Source organism: Oryza brachyantha, chromosome 2 (genome assembly GCF_000231095.2).
Source record: "Oryza brachyantha chromosome 2, ObraRS2, whole genome shotgun sequence".
Lineage (NCBI taxonomy): Eukaryota > Viridiplantae > Streptophyta > Magnoliopsida > Poales > Poaceae > Oryza > Oryza brachyantha.
In genome coordinates this window covers 18481094-18498179 of record NC_023164.2, presented here as the reverse complement: position 1 = coordinate 18498179, position 17086 = coordinate 18481094, and the positions used below count along the sequence as shown (strand labels likewise).

The window sequence follows — 17086 nt, the reverse complement described above, 5'->3', positions numbered from 1 at the left end:
CAAAGAGAATATAGAAACATTCTCATCCAATCAAACCTCTCAAAAAAATTTCTATAGACTGATGTGTAAATTCATTCTTATTCCTTCAATTTTATTTCTATGATTAAAATCTCTTTAAACCGAGCCAGCCCTAAGTCGGTACAAACCAGCAGAAAAAAGATAGAAGCCTGGAATGCGCTGATGAGAAGTTCCTCTAGCTGCAACAAAAGCAAGATGTTGCATTTTTAATTCCCTTTTGGGCGAGGAAACCGTGTCAGCTCAGTTCTCAGCTAGTTACAGAACAGTCTAAGAAAGACAATAATAAACAGATTACAAAATGTACAAAATTTCCTTATCAACACACATGTTCCACTCCTACACACCCTTTTGTTGAGCACAGCCTCAACTTTCCTCGTCAGGCGGCGCGACTATGCGGTTCTTTGTTGGTCTTGGAATGCTTGAACCACTATCTGCGGTAGAGCTATCTTCTTCCTGCAAAGTGGCATTAGTTTGGATATGAAGCAGTCAAACAGTATATAGTAGTACTCTCTTCGGTTTCATAGCTCTTGTCGTTTTCGGACAAGGATAAGTCGGATTTTTAAAACTTCCACTACTGATAATTTTTAAAATATTTTGGTTTGGAGAACTATAATAACATGCACAGATGAGTATTAAAATCATAGTTAAAGATAAATTTTGGAGACAGGGTCATTATTCAAAACAATAAGAATTATTGAACTACGAGTAACATATATGGTCAGTTAGTGCGATAGAATGTGATGCACAGAGAAGACCTGGTTAATGATGGTTTAATGTTGTGGCTGTGAATTTACTGACATGCAGAAAAGCTCCCCAAAGAAGAAAACAGAAATATTTTTTTTCAAACATAGGTTAGGCGCTACCTTCTTTTCCGATACAGGCTTTCCCTCCAGCAACATCTACAAAAGTCTAAATGCTATGATATTTGACTACAAAGACTCGCACGGTATAACTGATCCTATCTAGACTTAATCTCGGAGCAGTGGAAGTGTGAAATGCGTGGTTTCCACTTTCCACTACCCATCCTGAGCAACTAGATTATCCTATAAGCTATTCATACCAACTTAAGCCATCAGCCTGTTCAAATTCCATAAACCATAATCATGTGTTGCCATAGTAGCAGAAGCTGTTTTCAGAATTAAGATTATTAGCTAAGACCGCCATATAACATAAGCGCTCCATGCAGTTCATTTAACTATAAAAGTGTAGAAGACAGAATTCAGAACACCATCGATATCATCGAGCGCTCAAAGCTATTTAAACCTAGTCCCTTGGAGACTGAATATTATTTTTTTATAGGTCTTGTGGTGGTAATGCCGTGGGATGTTTGCTTGCCTGATAGGAAACACCAAAGGATGAAAAGTTCACGTTAAAGATTTAAGCTTACCTCATCAACACCGTCTCTCTCTGTTTCCTGAAGGATACATCTTGAAGGCCCAACTAAAGAACCACCATGATCTTGAATCTGCAAATGCACTTCAGCTGAAGATGAATAAGAGGGGACATGAAATGCAGTGTTACAACAGGATCTCTTCCTTGATACTGGTGAGTTTGCTACAGAGCTTGTTGCTTCTATCTTAGAGGACCTGATCATATCAACACAAACAGAACTTTTACTTGAGGCCTTCAATTCGTTTGACTTTAAATTATGATCCTTGCTGCTAGCATACGGCACTCTTTGATCAACAGGCAAAACACGTGGAGATGTTTCCTTCAAAACAACTTTTGGGATGTCAAAAGTCTTGATATTGCTCAAGTTGTCTTCCACAACTTCACCATCTAATTCTGCAAGTTTTGCAGCTGTATCCAATTGCCACATCGTGGAGATGGCATCATCTAAACACTCCCGAGCAATGTGAAGTTCCACGATTGGCTTAGGATAATTAAACCCCAACTCAACTCCAGCAACTTGAAGTATACAGCTTGGTGCATCCCATGGATGATGAATCCATTCTGTTGGCATTCTAGCTAGTTCAGGTATCCAAGTTCTTACATATACACCATCCGGGTCATACTTTTGACCTTGAACCTAGTTTTGCATTAAAAAAGGAAAATAGGTAAAATATAATATCTTGTGCATCATGGATAAAGTACTTGGTACTCAGACATACAATTATTATAACACAAGAGTGAGCTCTTCAGCCTACTAATATAGTGACACTTCAAATATCACAAGTTCAAAACTAAGCATAAAGGAAGGCTACAAAGTCACGTGAATGCATCTGTAGGAAGTACCAAGGTAAATCACATATCGCAAAATTTTGATTATAGACAATACATAATATAAGTGAGGGAAAATTGTTAGGTGGATGTGTTGAAACAGTAAAATCACATTTATTAATGCCATATGCACAAGGCATAATACATATCCATCACATTTTCTGTAATCTACAAGAACAATGAAAACCAAACTACAAGAACCAAAATTACTATCTTTGCCAACTTTAGTTTTACCATATCAAACCTTATTAAAGGGGGGACATGGCAGCATATACTGGCCACGTCAAGTCATTTTTCAAGTTGACTGGGGCTGCTAAGGTATGGTTTCGGCACGACGCAATTATAGTTGGGTAAGCTTGGGCTGGCAGCTACTGTATTTTAGAGGGAAGCCCTTTTTGTACAATTATTTGACTGTCACACCATTTGTGAATAAATAAAGTTTAGAATGTCACTTACGCATCACATAGCATTTTACAGAAACCAAATGGGTAAGGTGTCATACCTAAAAATCATTTGGTTCCCACTCCAAGGGTGCAAATCCTAGCTCAGTTTTAAGCCTCAGCCAAGCCAAGGTATATTTTCCATTGGTTTAGTAACTAGACTACAGTCATAGTTTTTAAAGTTAACTAATGTTTTTTTTAGTTGTTTCTATTCAACATCTTGTAACGGAATAATGAAATGTGCATAATCTGTAGAGAAGTTCACAGATACAAACATATATTCTATAAACCTTCTCATGAAGAGAACTCCCTAAATTCCTTTTAGACTTTGTCCACATTTATTTATTTAATGATTGCCAAAAATACTGTGTCAAGCAACATTTTGGGCAGAAGAGCCATAGAAAATATGGCAAGGACCAAACATGACCTAATAAAGCTTACCATATAGATAAAAAATGATTTTGCACTATAATGCCTTGATTTATTGACTGCATACCTCTGGATTATCAAGACGACCAAGGTCATGGCCATCAGGCAAGCTCCCAGATATATACTGCCAACCAAGAATATCACTTTCCAGATCAGCGTCCAATAGCACATCCCAAAAATACTTCATACCCCAAGTCCATGGGATAAGTAGAAATTTCACAGCAAAACTTGAAATGATAACTCTTATCCGATTATGAGTCCATCCGGTAGCCCAAAGTTCCCTCATGCCAGCATCTACCAATGGGTATCCCGTCATTCCCTGTCTCCAGGACTTGAACCTTTCCTCATCTACCCTCCAGGGGTAGTGTTTCAAGTTCCCCAGTAACGACTTTTCATGTGTGAATGGGAAGTTGAAACACAAGTACCGTGAATATTCTCGAAGACCAATTGATCTCATGAAGAAGTGAACACTCTCCTCAGCTTCAAATGTACCATCATTTTCCAACTTGATTTGTTGCATCCTGACAAGTTGATATACTTTTCTTACGCTCACCTCACCAAAATGAAGATATGGTGATAGCAACGATGTTGTAGCTCCCTCAACCTTCATTCCATGTTTTGAATATTCTAGGAGACCGTGGCACACAAATTCTTCAAGCATCTTCTCCGCATTACGCCAGCCAGGAGACCAGGCCCTCCTTAGCAAAGCGTTACTTGATTCCTCATCCTTGCTTGATTCAAGGCCTAGGTCATCAATAGAACAACTACGGACATTCTCCACACCTGAATGTCAAACTGAAAAATTGTTAAGGGTTAAAGTAGCTATATATTGACAAAATAGATAATGACTTGTTGAGTGTAAAGGTTGAAGGGCACAGATTACTAAATCTGCAAATATGAAATGAGTAATTCTTGCAAGTAAACAACTTAATTCCCCCAAAAAGTAAACTTGATCTACAAATAATTCCATAAGTACAAACAAATTTAAAATACAGCAAATCTTCAAAAAAAAAAAAGATAAATAATGATATCCCACTAGCCACGATCTACCTGGGATTGGCACCAATTTCCAAGGCGCAAGTGATGGCGATATGTCAACAGGTAATTTCATGCACTTCTCCCAGTACATGTTAAAGGTTGTAAATGCATGTCCACTGTCATCATAAATTTCCCATGGCTCATATAGCAGGTCACCATTGAAACTCTGGATAGAAATTCCCAGTGCCAAAAGCTCCTTTTTAATTTTGTCATCACGCACAAGTGAAACAGGGTCTAAAATTTAGAAAGGTGAGAATAAATAAGATCAGAGCAGGATATCTGAAAGGAATAAAAGTAAAACAATACTGGCAGTGGAACGGAGCAATAGATGAGTCAACTGTACTCCATACCAACTTTACAGGTACACATTTCCGAAGTTTGAACTAGAAAAATTGAAGTTGTTTATTTCATAGCAATACTGTATGAGCTCAAATGGAAAAGGCCTTTGTGATGCCAAACCTTGGAGTTTGATTTTTTACCCCCTAGCGTGATAGTTTACGGTATTTTGTATTTGAAGAGTGGGACTATGACAGATAAGACCATAAGTTACGGTTGGTTCAAGTTAGCCCCTGAATATTTAGTTGGCACTTTATCATGTATTTATGTTAAACGTATGCATGGTTTGTATTTTCATTTGTGTGTTTATTGCCTTGTTATTCTTTTTGAAAACTATTGTTATGAACTTTTGAAATGAAAAACTGCTGCCAGACTGCAAGTTTGCTGCAACTAATGCCAGTTTCCTTCTTTTGACATGAAATTTGGAAAGCAATTTATAGTGTAAATTTCAACTAACCATAGATATTATGGTCCAAATTGCATAAACCCACAGGGTTTTTGGCACGTGGCACATAACCCTGGATTTTATAGCCACATAGATTCAAAAAATTCCACATTTGACCAATTATTTGTAGATCCATCTTTACTATGAGTTCTAACATTGCATGTTAAATTTATAACTTCTTCAACCCATCATATATTGGTTGTAGCTATCTAAGTTTAAGCATTTTTACTTTGCTACAATAACAAATCAAATTGGATAATGGTATATTTTTGTGAAACCTTTAGACACAATACCTGGATTATATGCGACATGCCAAAATCCCTATGGTTTTGTGTGGACCATAATACCTGTGGTTTTGTGAAGCTCACTTACCTTTACATTTGTGTGTGTGTGGGGGGGGGGGGGATGTGTACTACCGATATTTGTAGCACATATTGTATCAACACCAATCAAAGAAACTGACTGATGATACATAGCCATGGATAAATGAGAACTTTCTATTGTAAATGACATATTAGGACTACGTTTCATTTTCAATTTACATTTAGCATAACATGTAAATTGCAACTGGGGTGATCTACGCTGTTGTTTACAAAGCTTCATGCAGAATAGATTTTGATCAAATGTTGAACCTTTTGAAAGCATACAAGTACATGATGTAGCTAGCTAAAACTTTCAAAGTTGTGATGGTCAAATTTCTTCGCATCTAAAGTGTATAGAGAAAAAGGAAATCTTTTCAAACAGAAAACAGTAGTAAGAAAACAAATAAGAAACTCCATTGGTGTATGAAACATCATGAGAAAGTTACTATACCATACAGATGATTATAAACCAATCTGGTGGCACCGACAGAATCGATGCACTGCAGAAGAGCCTCGAGGGTACTCTCCGCTCGGATCAGCACGAGCGGGCACCCGAGCGACTCCAGCGACTTGCTGAGGTGGGGGAGCGACTGCTTAAGCCACCATCGAGAGCACCGACCAGGATAGAACTGTCCTTCATCAGCAGGACACCATATGAAGACAGGGAGCACAGAGCCGTCCCTCGCCGCGGCGGCCAACGCCGGGTTGTCGTCGATCCTGAGGTCCCTTCTGAACCAAACGACAGTCCTCTCCGGACCGGCCATGCTGAGGGACCAATTCCCACCACAGCACTCAATCCACCATGACCAGACCAAGAACAGCTACCACCCCCCACAACTCAGAGCGCGCAAATTCCCCTCACAGCCATTTCGTCGAGCATGTCCCGTGCGCGCGTCCTCAAGGAACCATCGGACTCAATCCGTCCGGACCAAAGGACAAAAAGGACGGATCCTGATAGCCGCCTCAGACCAGAAGCCAGAAGCCAGAAGCCGCCCCTGCAAGGAGGAAGAAGATGAGCGCGCGTCGCCGTAAAATAATCCCCCCCCCTGGCACGCGACAAGATTTCTCAGATCAGGGAAGCGCAACCTGCCAAGATTGCGGGCGCACCACCGCCGAATCGCAGCCTGTGGCCAGGAGCGCAGGATCACGAGCTCCGCAGCATGGGCGTTGCCGGGGCCTGGGCTCCGGCGCGTACGGTAGCGGAGCCCCACCTGATGATGGCCAGCGACCGACTTCTCGCCGATTGCATCCCTCACTACTTGAGAAGAGAAGAGGAGGACTCACACCACGCTCCCCTCCTCCCTCCCTCCCCAATTAGTAGTACCACGAAATCTCACGCCACGCCGGCACGGGGGACCAATCGGGATTTGCGAAATGATACCGTTGATTTATCAGCAACTTCTCCTCGTCGCCAGCCCAACCCGGAGCTTCATCGGCCGGTGCGATTTCGCTGCGCCGATGGCGACAGGCCAGATAGTAGTATACTTTAAACCACTAGCAACTACTACTAGGCCACCGCCGCCGCCGCGCCCGTCCGTCCCGATGCAGTGTTCATGCAGTTGTTCACCTCCCCCAGCCAGTTGGCCCAGTTGCGAGCTACAGCGAGCCGGATTTTCCTCGTCTCCGGTGGTAGTAGTAGTCGCGAGGATTACACGCATCCCGCCGTGGGGGCTAGGCGAGCTGGCGAAAGGCAGAGGAGGGGAAGGAAGCAGACAAATTCGGTCACTGTTGCACACTGACTTGTGTTGTGACCTTGTGGGGGAGAAGCAGCGGGAGGGACCCCCATACGTGGCGCTCATGGCCACCCAGAGGAAAACGCTGCGTGCGCGCGTGCGGTGCACGCAGCGACCGACGACGCGCGCGAGCGGCAATCAGGTCAGGCCACGCACCGCACACCGCCGGGGAAGATGATGCGACGATGATCGCTTGATCAGTGGCAGTGGGGGATGGGAGAGTAGGCAGCCATGCTGCTGCTGCTGCCCATGCACGCATGTGAATCGCGCGCAACCACGCAACCCCACGAGACGACGGGCGGACGGACGGACCGGACCGGACGTGCGCGGTGCGGTGGCTCGCCGGGATTGGGTGCTTTGCTTTTGCATTACCAGAGGTGGTTTTGGCGCCCGCGCGCGCATGCGGTGATGCGGTTCAGTGAACCGAGGGGCGGGACGGGCCGGCGTCTTTTCATGGGAGGATCATCGTCGTCATGGATCAATATCCCGTCTTTTTCGCCTGATCATGTCGATCCCTCCTTCCTTCCCTCCCCGTCGCCGTCGCCTCCTCGTCTGGAACAGTCCCGAAGGCCTAGATCCTTCCACTGAGCTTCCATGGCTGCGTGCCTAGATCGACCCACGCGAGGAAGTTTAGGGTTCGTGACGAATCACCATCTCTGGTGATCACCAAGCATGCACTTGAATAGGCAAGCACAATTCTTTTGCCACCAACTTCAGGATGATTGTTTGGGTGGCTCGTGGAAAAAGTTAAACGGTATATTTGCAAGTGAAAAATAATTTGTAAATATAAATTATATATATGTATTTTTAGCGATCTATAAGCTAACGTTAGAAAATAAACTTTGGTGAAAAAAAAAATCTCAAAATTAACTCCAAATTTAGATTGAAAATTTCAATTTTAGCCTATAGGCATAAGAAAAAGGGTGTACATATACAATGGTTGCAATTAACTGCCGCTACCAGCTCATCGAATTAGTTACACAGCCATTGCCGTTTCCACCTTATTTTCGAGCACACAGAGTGAATGTAATTAACTTCTTTTTTAAAAAAAAAATGACATTTAGATCTCGCTTGGGTTGAATGATTTTTGGAGAAAAATAAAGGGCAAATGATTGGAAAAATTATTCTACATATTGGAGGAATTCTAGCATGAGGTCCAACTATCAAATTCCTATGAGACTTCCAATTTATCTTCTATCTGTGTCTCTCCATTAATCTATCCCTTACAAATCAATATAAAATCTTAAATTTGTTGTGTTTCTTGATATATCCAAAGACACGGTTTAAGCGGGGCCGTTTAAGCGATTATGCAATTCCTTTCTCGGTAAGATTTAATATGTCACGTCATTTCAATACGTGTTTTTCTATTTGTGTGTATTGAGAACCCAACGTTATAAAATCATGTAATACTACTACTACTACTACTATGTACTAATTTTACACCATTTATATGGCCTCAATAGAACTATATGAAGCATCAATCAACTAGCGAAAAGTCTAACGGGAATGCCTACGAGCCCGCTAGCCAATGTGAACGTAACTCCATTTATACTAACTTCCTACGTATAAAGTACAAATTTTTAGTGTATATTTTCTTTATAGATATATCTTTCAAAGATAGTTTTTCAATATAGGTATTTTAAACTTTCAATATGTAAAGATGTAACTTTATGCATACAAACTTAAAATATAAAAAATATATTCAAACACAAAATAAAAAAAGATACATATATTTCGTGTATAGAACTTTCGTACAGGTTAGCGGATCGGGCGGGTGCTCACCCACTACCACTGGACCGACGCCACTCAAAAACCAGGATCGTCCCAACCTACCACTCCTCTCGACAGCAGCCTGTCACAACCTTTTGCAGGTTGCAAGTCGCAGCAGCTCCTCGCTAGCTACCGTACTCTGTGCAGTGTAAGGAGGCTCGTCGAAAGTGACCGGCAAAAACACAATTTATCGCGCGCGGCGAGTAGTCGTCGAAGGTGACCGGGCCTGGCCGCACGCAGAGGCAGCCAGGCACGGACGCGCGGCCCCGTCGTGCAGCGGCGCGCGGCGGGTGGAAAACTTCGGCAACGGCGACAGCTAGCTGCAGCCAAATCGACGACGGGTGGCCCGGGCGGGGGAAGAAAGGTTTTTGATGTCGCCACGGCACCACCACCGTCTCGCGCGCGAGAGACGACAAATGTGATACGGTGCAGCGTCCTAATTGGTGCATGCTTGGCCGGCCGGCCGGCTTTTCCTTAAAGCTAACGAACATCTGTATAGTGCTGGCCAAACTTACTAGTAGCTGCTCGTGTAATTGGGATTGGGATTCTGACTTGAGAGGTGCATGGTAGCTGATACGTGGAGTCGACAGTAGTGAGCTCCACATATGACCATGTCATAGGGAGTATATCATAGGAGCTTTATTCTCATATCACTCACTGTCTGTCGGAACAAATAAAGGAGATAACTACTCCCCACTCCGTTTCTACTATAAAATTACTTTGGATTTGTTCTATATTTTTTGTTTTATTAAATTTATAAAATATATAATAACATTTTGAAAAAGTGTATTTTACTCCCCAGAACTATCTCATTTGAGTACTTAACCCGCTAAACGATTCTTAGCTCATTTTACACCCCGAACTATTGAAAATGGATTTACACGGAAATTTTGTTAGGACGAATGATACATTGTAACTTATTCCTCAGCATTTTCTTATTGAATTTATAAAACTATTTACATAGGTGGAAGCACCTTAGATTAATTTAAACATCAATATTTTAAATTTCAAGCAAATAGTCGTGGAAAAATTGAAAATATTTTTAAATTTTGATAATGGTGTCATCCATGGCTCTAAGAAATTCAGCTAAAAACACAATTTTTATTAGAAATAGCAACAGAGATAAATGTTATTAAGCAGTGAAGTGAACTATTTTCAATCATTTAGGGAGTAAAATGAGCCAACATTTAAGGAGTTAAAAGTAATCCAATCAATTAGTTCGGCGAGTAAAATGAACTTTTTTCTTCCAACACAAAATGAATATGCTATCAAAATATATTCAATGATGGAGCTAATAAAATTCTGTGTCATAGAAATTAGTACTTTTTTATATAAAGTTAATCAAAACTAAAGAGCATTAGCGTTTCAATTATTGTCGTGATTAACATAACTACATGTAAGTACTAATTTTGACACAAACCTATTAAAAATATTTTTTACATACAAGTTCTAATTTTTAATATATTCATGAATTTTATATTTTGAACTCTGACCGCACACAATTTATATTTTGAACTCATCTCATATGTATTTAAGAATGGATGTAGTACTAACCATGCTAAGCAATTCTCCGGTAAACATGTTAAAGATCAAAGTGATCCACCAAACAAGCTATGCTTACAATTGCTTTTGTCATTTTTAGGTAACTAGATAAGATGAGTTTGTTACACAATTATACGATCTCATAGTTTATTGACCTGTTTGCAGATAGGAACAAAGAAAACGGTCAATTCTTGCATCCAAATCACGAGTCACCAAAACTGCAGCCGAAGGCAGCTCTATTCTATCCTATCAAACATATCACAGTATTTTTCCCTGAAAATCATTTTCTACTAAACGAATCATCAAAAATTTCCTTTATAGATCGATATATGATACAAATTACAACAGGTACATATCAGACACAAAAAACCAAATTGCTGTGGTCAAAGAATGACTAGAACAAAAAACAAATGCTACCTCTCGAGGCGTTCCTATCTCTTTGACCTTTGACAAAGGCCGAGATAGCTAGATGCTCCGAAGCGTACGTCATAAACGACGCCAACACCACACCACCTGCTACCATAAACCCAAGCCTGCCAAATGAACAATGAAATTTGTTAGCTCGCACAGTTTTGAGAAATTAAAAATGGAGCCAGCTGAGCAGTAGCTACAGTCCAAAAATTATTCTGCCTATTTCCTATCTTACTTTGCAAAAAGAGCAGTTATTCCCAGGACTGTTGGTGATAATAATGCTATAACAGATATTATAGCCATCCCTGACCAATAGAAAGCTGCATCTGTGTCACAGTCCGATGTATTCCGCTGATGTCCTGGATGATCAGACCACATTAGCCTAAGCAAGAAACACAAATTTGCAGGAAGCTCTGTAAGTTTACAAACCTGCACTAGCATGATTTTCCGAAGAATCCATATTGTTATATCCAACATGATTTGCAATATAACTTCCCCAATTATATACAACACGGAGGTAGCTCCCAAACAACAAGAAGAACATCACGAAGGTCCACTCATACATCAGCAGCAAACCCGTCCATGGCATCACTTGCCGTGGAATAATAATAAAGGCGAAGGCAAGAGATATTAAAGCAGAAATAAAGCAGGTCAGTATGGTGATTGCACTGAAATAAGAAGGCAGGTTCAGATGTGCTCCATTATGTAACTGCAAGGGAGTTACGCAGAGAGTTATCATCATGAAAGCAAATTCAATTTGTTAAAAATATACATGAGATATGATATGTGGAATTAGGATTCAGAAATTAATTAGATAAGCAGAAATAATATAAAGATTGGCCCTCTAAATGTGGCTTTGTGCACAATAGTTCTTTTGAGGCAAACAAAACCTAGTCATTGACCAACATTCATCGAAGCTATGCAAGTTTGTAAAACCTAAAGCAGTCCTGGTCTTAGAAAACATTATCCAACAGGAAAAGCTCACTGATTTATTGATGTCATAAATGTTTAATATATACTATATACTATTCCCTCCATTTAATTTATAAGGTGCCCATGAGTACATCTATCTGGAAGGTCAAGACTTTGAAAGTTCATTAGTTAGTCAAATTATATGCATGCTTAATGCATACAAATTATTCAATGTGCTATCATGCGATATTGGTTTTTGTAGCCACTGGATATATTATAAGAGAAAATTAGTGATCAAAGTCTATGTTTGGCCACTATGCCAAATCAAAAGATGCCTATGAATTGGACAAAAAGAGTAAAGAAATATCTAATTCAAATCGGTGGGAAATTACTGAAGATTTTCTGAACGCAATGATGTACATGGTGGATCTTACATACATTTAACAAAGATTCATTGTTCATAGTTTAAACTTGAAAGGCAATCAACCTTTTGATGTGAAATACCAAAGGAAGATGAAGCAGCTCCAACTGTTGAATAAGAAGGCAGTGCCTCCTCAGATTTATATTTGTAGCGAGCACGTCGAGCAAAAGCACACAGAAATCTCATGCATGGCAGCTCCTTATTAGTCTGTAAAGTACATAAGACTGGAAGATCATTTATGCGCACGCGTCCATGAAATTAAAGAAAAATATTTCCAGCAAGAGAAAATTTTAACCTGAAAGCATGATCCATAATAACCACAGAGCAGCATGAAAAAAGGGAGAAAGAAAAGAATTTTGACCACAAATTGATCACGAGGGTTTCCCCCTCCACCAGTTCCAGGAAGAGATTCCTCAAGATTTTTCCTAATGTCCTGCAACGATGGATAACACAAGTTCATTGCACCATTCTACTAAACACCCTACTAAAATCACACAAGGAATAACAAATTACCTGCCATACTGCCACAGGTTTAACAAGCCAAGCTGTCCACCAGTCCCAGGGCTTAAGTGGTCCAAGCGTGTAGTGAATGACCCTAAGCTCTTTCTCATCAACCATCCACTACAGCAAAGTAAGGAAGGCGAGATTCACAAATAATCAGCAAGCTGTAGATGATATATGGTTAAATATCACAGGGTGCTAGAACGTTCTAAGACTGAAGATAGTATTAGCACATGGTATTGCATCTTTTGTCTGAGAATCAAATGCTTGTTCTTAACGCAGTTTGAAACCCCTAATAAAACATTTGTGCAACATAATCAAGTTCTCATAGAAAAATAACTAAATAAGACAATGCTATCTAAGAACTACTTCACACACACAAAAAAAAAACAGTAAGGAAGCAACAGGTTGGTTTCCACCAATATGCAAATCTCTAGAAAAGGGCCAGGATTAGGAAACTCATGAATGAGATGCTGCCAATTATACTGAGCTACATCCTGTAGTGAGTGAGTCAAAAGTTTGTGATCGCTCCTCCTCTTGTTCTTCATGAAAAACCACTGCCTGGTATTATTTGTAAAAATGGGAAAAATAAGCCAGTTCTGTATGGTATGGACTTGTATATTATTTTAATTTGCTAAAGACTGGATTCAAGCCAAGGGAAGTTAGATTTGAGCACCAAGTTGGCTTTTCAAGAAGGGACAAAACACTATGGAATATCTAGAGAAAATAATATCCCTCTTTTCAAGAACACAAGGTTTTCAAGAAGGGACAAAACATTTGCATAAATTTTCATTGGTCTTTCAGAATGACGAGACTCCAGTATGAAAGGTAAAATTCAGGTATTTTCTCCCTTTTTATTATGACAAGAGAAAAATCAAATACATGATTTGAGTATACGGTGATCCTTATTATAAGGTGATATTTCTTATAATATACCGGTCATCTAAAGCAACAAAACCACCAAAATTTAAAAAGCACTACAGGGTTACATGAACAATGGGTGATGCATGGAGTAGAACCTTATTGGCCAGCATGTAAAGACCAACATCAGCATTATACAGTGTGGAAAGGCGCTGAGTCTCAGGTTCAGGCGTTGTAGGTTTATTGGGTTCATAAACACGAGAATTAGCGAAATCAGCATAGAATGAATTGAGAAAACCTTGATCTCCTGCATGAAAGAAAATATCCAAGATCAGTGTCATAAGATGTAAAATATGAACAATAATAAATAGCAATACACAACTCAAATCGTGCATATGCAGAATCATGAAGGCGGTAGGGAAAAGAGTTTCTCATTTATGGTAAAGCCTCTAGGAAAGTGACATAACATGATTGAGTTGTCAAATAGTTCAGAAAAGTTAAGCAAACATAAGTACATAGCTCCAGAAAGAACAAGCATCATAAGTAACAAACTGTACTAACCTCCAGTGTAAGAAGGCAAACTGTTTACTTTGTCCATCATGTCACTGAAAAGAGTTTCAGATGGCTCAACAACCATTACTCCAGAATTCATCCTTTCAGAATGTTTCAAATTTGCACAGAACTTCCCACAGTTGAAAATGTCCTCAATACTTTTCACCACAATGGTATCTGCATCAAGGTAAGCAACTGGAAAACAAAAAAAATCATGAGCACAATACTGACCTCAGAAAATAAGTGTGGTAAAACATATCAGAATAGTTAGATCAATCAAGCAATTAAAATGAAACCAAAACAAACAAAATGCCCATGATATCTAGAAAGCAGACTGCATTATCCAACCATACCTTTTTTGTAGCTTGTCATGTTGAATATTTTTAACTTCGTGTAAACTCCCCAAAACCTCGATGGTCTTACTTGATTAGGATTAGCAAGCAATGTTATATGCTTCACTATAAATCCATCAGCCTGTCATCAAATATTACAGACCACAACAGAATTTCAAATATCATAAGAATATAGGGAATGACAAGATTATTTTATCTTAATTAAAATGACATGTGTGAGCATTAATTATGACCACTGAGGAATTATTGTGACCTCAAAAAAAACACGTGACTTCCAAAGTGAACTATAACAGACTGTATTCATGTTGGATATTATTTCTACTGTTAGGGATCCAAGAGTTTGGATGTGGGAGTTTTACATGCCATAAGGTCAAATTTTGATTATCAGATTGTTTAATAGTGCATTATCTGAGATAATATCTGAACAGATTTTTCAGAAACCAATAATCACTTACCACTGACATGATAAATTATTGATAGTAAACTGAAAAGAGATTTTATAGATCTCATCGAGTTTGGACAGTGCAGTCAGTGAAAAAGATGTCTTGAAAAGTATTTGAGGAGAGTGCTAAAGCAAGCGTTTAAGACAGTGTAATGGTGCTCCTTACGCTTGGTCCGTGTGTTCAGAGATTGGACATATGCAAATAAAATAGCTCTCATTTCAACTAATCTATAAAAAAACATCTTAAGGCATCCTTTTGAATTCAAAGAAACTATGCTAAATGTACACTAACAAGTAATAATACGCATCTCCTAACAAACTCCCCAACTTTCTCTCAACATGTTTTCAGAACTGGACTAACTACTATTCCGCACAATCCCACTAAACTTGACTAAAGCACATAAGCTCAGGGCAAAATGGATCAAGTTAATTTCCCCTGCTCAATTTCCCAACCCAAAACCAAACTTACGCACAGCCACCGATCCATGTACACCGATAATAAACCGACCGAATTCGTGGACTAAGGACTTTCACCGCGGGCGCCGGACGTACCTCGAGCAGCTTCCGCGAGTACTCGGACACGCCGTCGGAGACGAGCACGACGAGGTCGCGGCTGGTGCCGGCGTCGCGGATGGACTTCCCGAGGACCCGCACGCCGAGGACGAACTCGTCCCCGTACAGCAGCGTCACGTACGCCTCGTCCGCCCCCGCCCCCGCTACCCCGCCCCCGGCCGCCAGCAAGGCCGCCGCGACGAGGACCGCGGCCCAGAGCCCCATCCCTGACGGCGCCCGCCGCCGCATCGGGGTTGGCCCGATCGGATCCCGCTGCCGCCGCCCGCGACGAGAGGAGAGAGAGAGAGAGAGAGAGAGAGAGAGAGACCAGAACCCGCTGTTGCTGATTCGGCGAAGAAGCCGAGGGAGGAAAGGAAGCAAGCAGCAGTCGGCTCACCGGAGTTTGCTTTGCTCGCCGGCGCGTTCGTCTGCGGTGATGCGGTTTGGTTTCATTGGTTTTTTTTTCTTTTTTGCCGGTTTTTTTGTGTTGCAGGTTCGGGGAGGGAGACGCTGATTTGGAATTTTTGTGGGCCGTTGACGTTCAAAATCGACGGCGGCGAGGCCGCGACCGCGAGCGACACGTGGATCCCGTTGGACGCGTGAGCTGGGAGGAACCGTAGCATGTTGCCTGCGCTGCCCACTTCTAGAAAGAAAGATGCTTGGGCCCATGAACTCGGCCCGTCAGCCTCGGCCATTTTATACGGCCCAGAATAGAATAGGACACACTAGGACGCGACAGGCCCGCCCGTAGGCCGCCGTACTCATGGTCCAGCTTAGCAAGTCATCACGACAACAGCCGGGCCCGGCTAAGCCCAGAGACTGGGCCAACTTGCTGGTATGTTTCCAGCCCAAAGTGTAAATATTGCACGGGCTGGCCTGAGCTAGAATGCTGACCAGTGAGCAAGAGGCTCAAGGCCATTCGGAATGGCCCTCTCCTCTCCGGGCCAAAAATGAGCATCTGGTTTCAACTCGGCGAAAATCTCCACTTTTTAACCAGCTTTGTAAAATCTAACCAAATTAACGGTTTGACTTCTTTTTTCGATAATGGAAATCAATCCCTCTGTTGACTTGGAATTCGTGTGCATTCGGCCTAAACGGTTTTGCTCAATTTTAAAATAATAGAAGCTCTATTTAAAAATATGTTTCACCTCCGTATATAATATGCAAATCCAAACACACGGTCCTTACCTATAAGTGAGAAGGGGTTGTTGTTTGACTTTTTTATAAAAAGAGTAATGGTATATTTGCAAGTAGAAAATAATTATATGTATTCTTAGCCATCTAAAAGGCACGGTTGAAAAATAAACTATGGTGAGAAAACTCCTAAATCATACAGAAAAAAAAATTGAGAGTGGATACTGGAGAGCATCTCTCTTTTCGGCTTTGAAACTGGTTGATATCGAGAGTTTTTCTACTTTGGTAAGCTCCTCCAACTGTCAAAATGATCTTGCCCTCGGTAAACCGCCGGTCAAACTAGAACACTTTGGTTCTTGTATTTAGGTTGCGTTCATTTTGGTCCTGTAAAATGAAAGTTTATCTAAATTTTATAATAACTATTTATATAAACGGTAAAATTAATCTCTATAAAACCAAAAATTTACATTAAAAGATAAAATAGTAAACTTCTATATATATAAACTACATAGAAAAACGTATTATACAGTAGTTCGAAAAGCGTTTACTACCGAGTAAAAAGCTAGCAAAAATCCAACAAAAAGAGACAGCCTTAGTACCGGAGTAGGACCGCA

At 40.8% G+C, this 17086-nt stretch overlaps 2 protein-coding genes across 2 annotated transcripts; both read right to left on the bottom strand.

The window, feature by feature from the left end:
- Positions 1-178: 178 nt before the first annotated feature.
- LOC102716844 (cryptochrome-1) lies at positions 179-6951 on the bottom strand. Its single transcript, XM_006647477.3, has 6 exons — positions 6375-6951; positions 5740-6283; positions 4158-4379; positions 3175-3890; positions 1406-2047; positions 179-471 (listed from the first exon to the last, which is right to left on the bottom strand). Exons 2-6 carry the CDS (start codon positions 6050-6052, stop codon positions 382-384), a joined length of 1983 nt encoding a protein of 660 aa, XP_006647540.1. The 5' UTR covers positions 6053-6283; positions 6375-6951; the 3' UTR covers positions 179-381.
- A 3446-nt stretch (positions 6952-10397) lies between these two features.
- Positions 10398-15825, bottom strand: LOC102714351 (inositol phosphorylceramide glucuronosyltransferase 1-like). The gene is made up of 10 exons (XM_006648787.3): positions 15339-15825; positions 14345-14465; positions 14001-14186; positions 13598-13746; positions 12591-12698; positions 12373-12510; positions 12144-12284; positions 11174-11453; positions 10980-11103; positions 10398-10866 (listed from the first exon to the last, which is right to left on the bottom strand). The coding sequence occupies exons 1-10, from the start codon at positions 15585-15587 to the stop codon at positions 10728-10730; spliced, it is 1635 nt and encodes a 544-aa protein (XP_006648850.2). The 5' UTR covers positions 15588-15825; the 3' UTR covers positions 10398-10727.
- Positions 15826-17086: the final 1261 nt, after the last annotated feature.

What these genes read in the sequence shown, in the direction of transcription:
- LOC102716844 (XM_006647477.3), bottom strand. Translation starts at nt 6,052, where the DNA reads ATGGCCGGTCCGGAGAGGACTGTCGTTTGGTTCAGAAGGGACCTCAGG. An exon ending in GGTTTATAATCATCTGTATG is followed by an intron (nt 4,380 to 5,739) that starts GTATAGTAACTT and finishes TCTAAATTTTAG; the next exon opens with ACCCTGTTTCACTTGTGCGT. An exon ending in GAAATTGGTGCCAATCCCAG is followed by an intron (nt 3,891 to 4,157) that starts GTAGATCGTGGC and finishes TTTGACATTCAG; the next exon opens with GTGTGGAGAATGTCCGTAGT.
- LOC102714351 (XM_006648787.3), bottom strand. Translation starts at nt 15,587, where the DNA reads ATGCGGCGGCGGGCGCCGTCAGGGATGGGGCTCTGGGCCGCGGTCCTC. An exon ending in CATGACAAGCTACAAAAAAG is followed by an intron (nt 14,187 to 14,344) that starts GTATGGTTGGAT and finishes TTTGTTTTCCAG; the next exon opens with TTGCTTACCTTGATGCAGAT. An exon ending in TTGGTATTTCACATCAAAAG is followed by an intron (nt 11,454 to 12,143) that starts GTTGATTGCCTT and finishes ACTCCCTTGCAG; the next exon opens with TTACATAATGGAGCACATCT.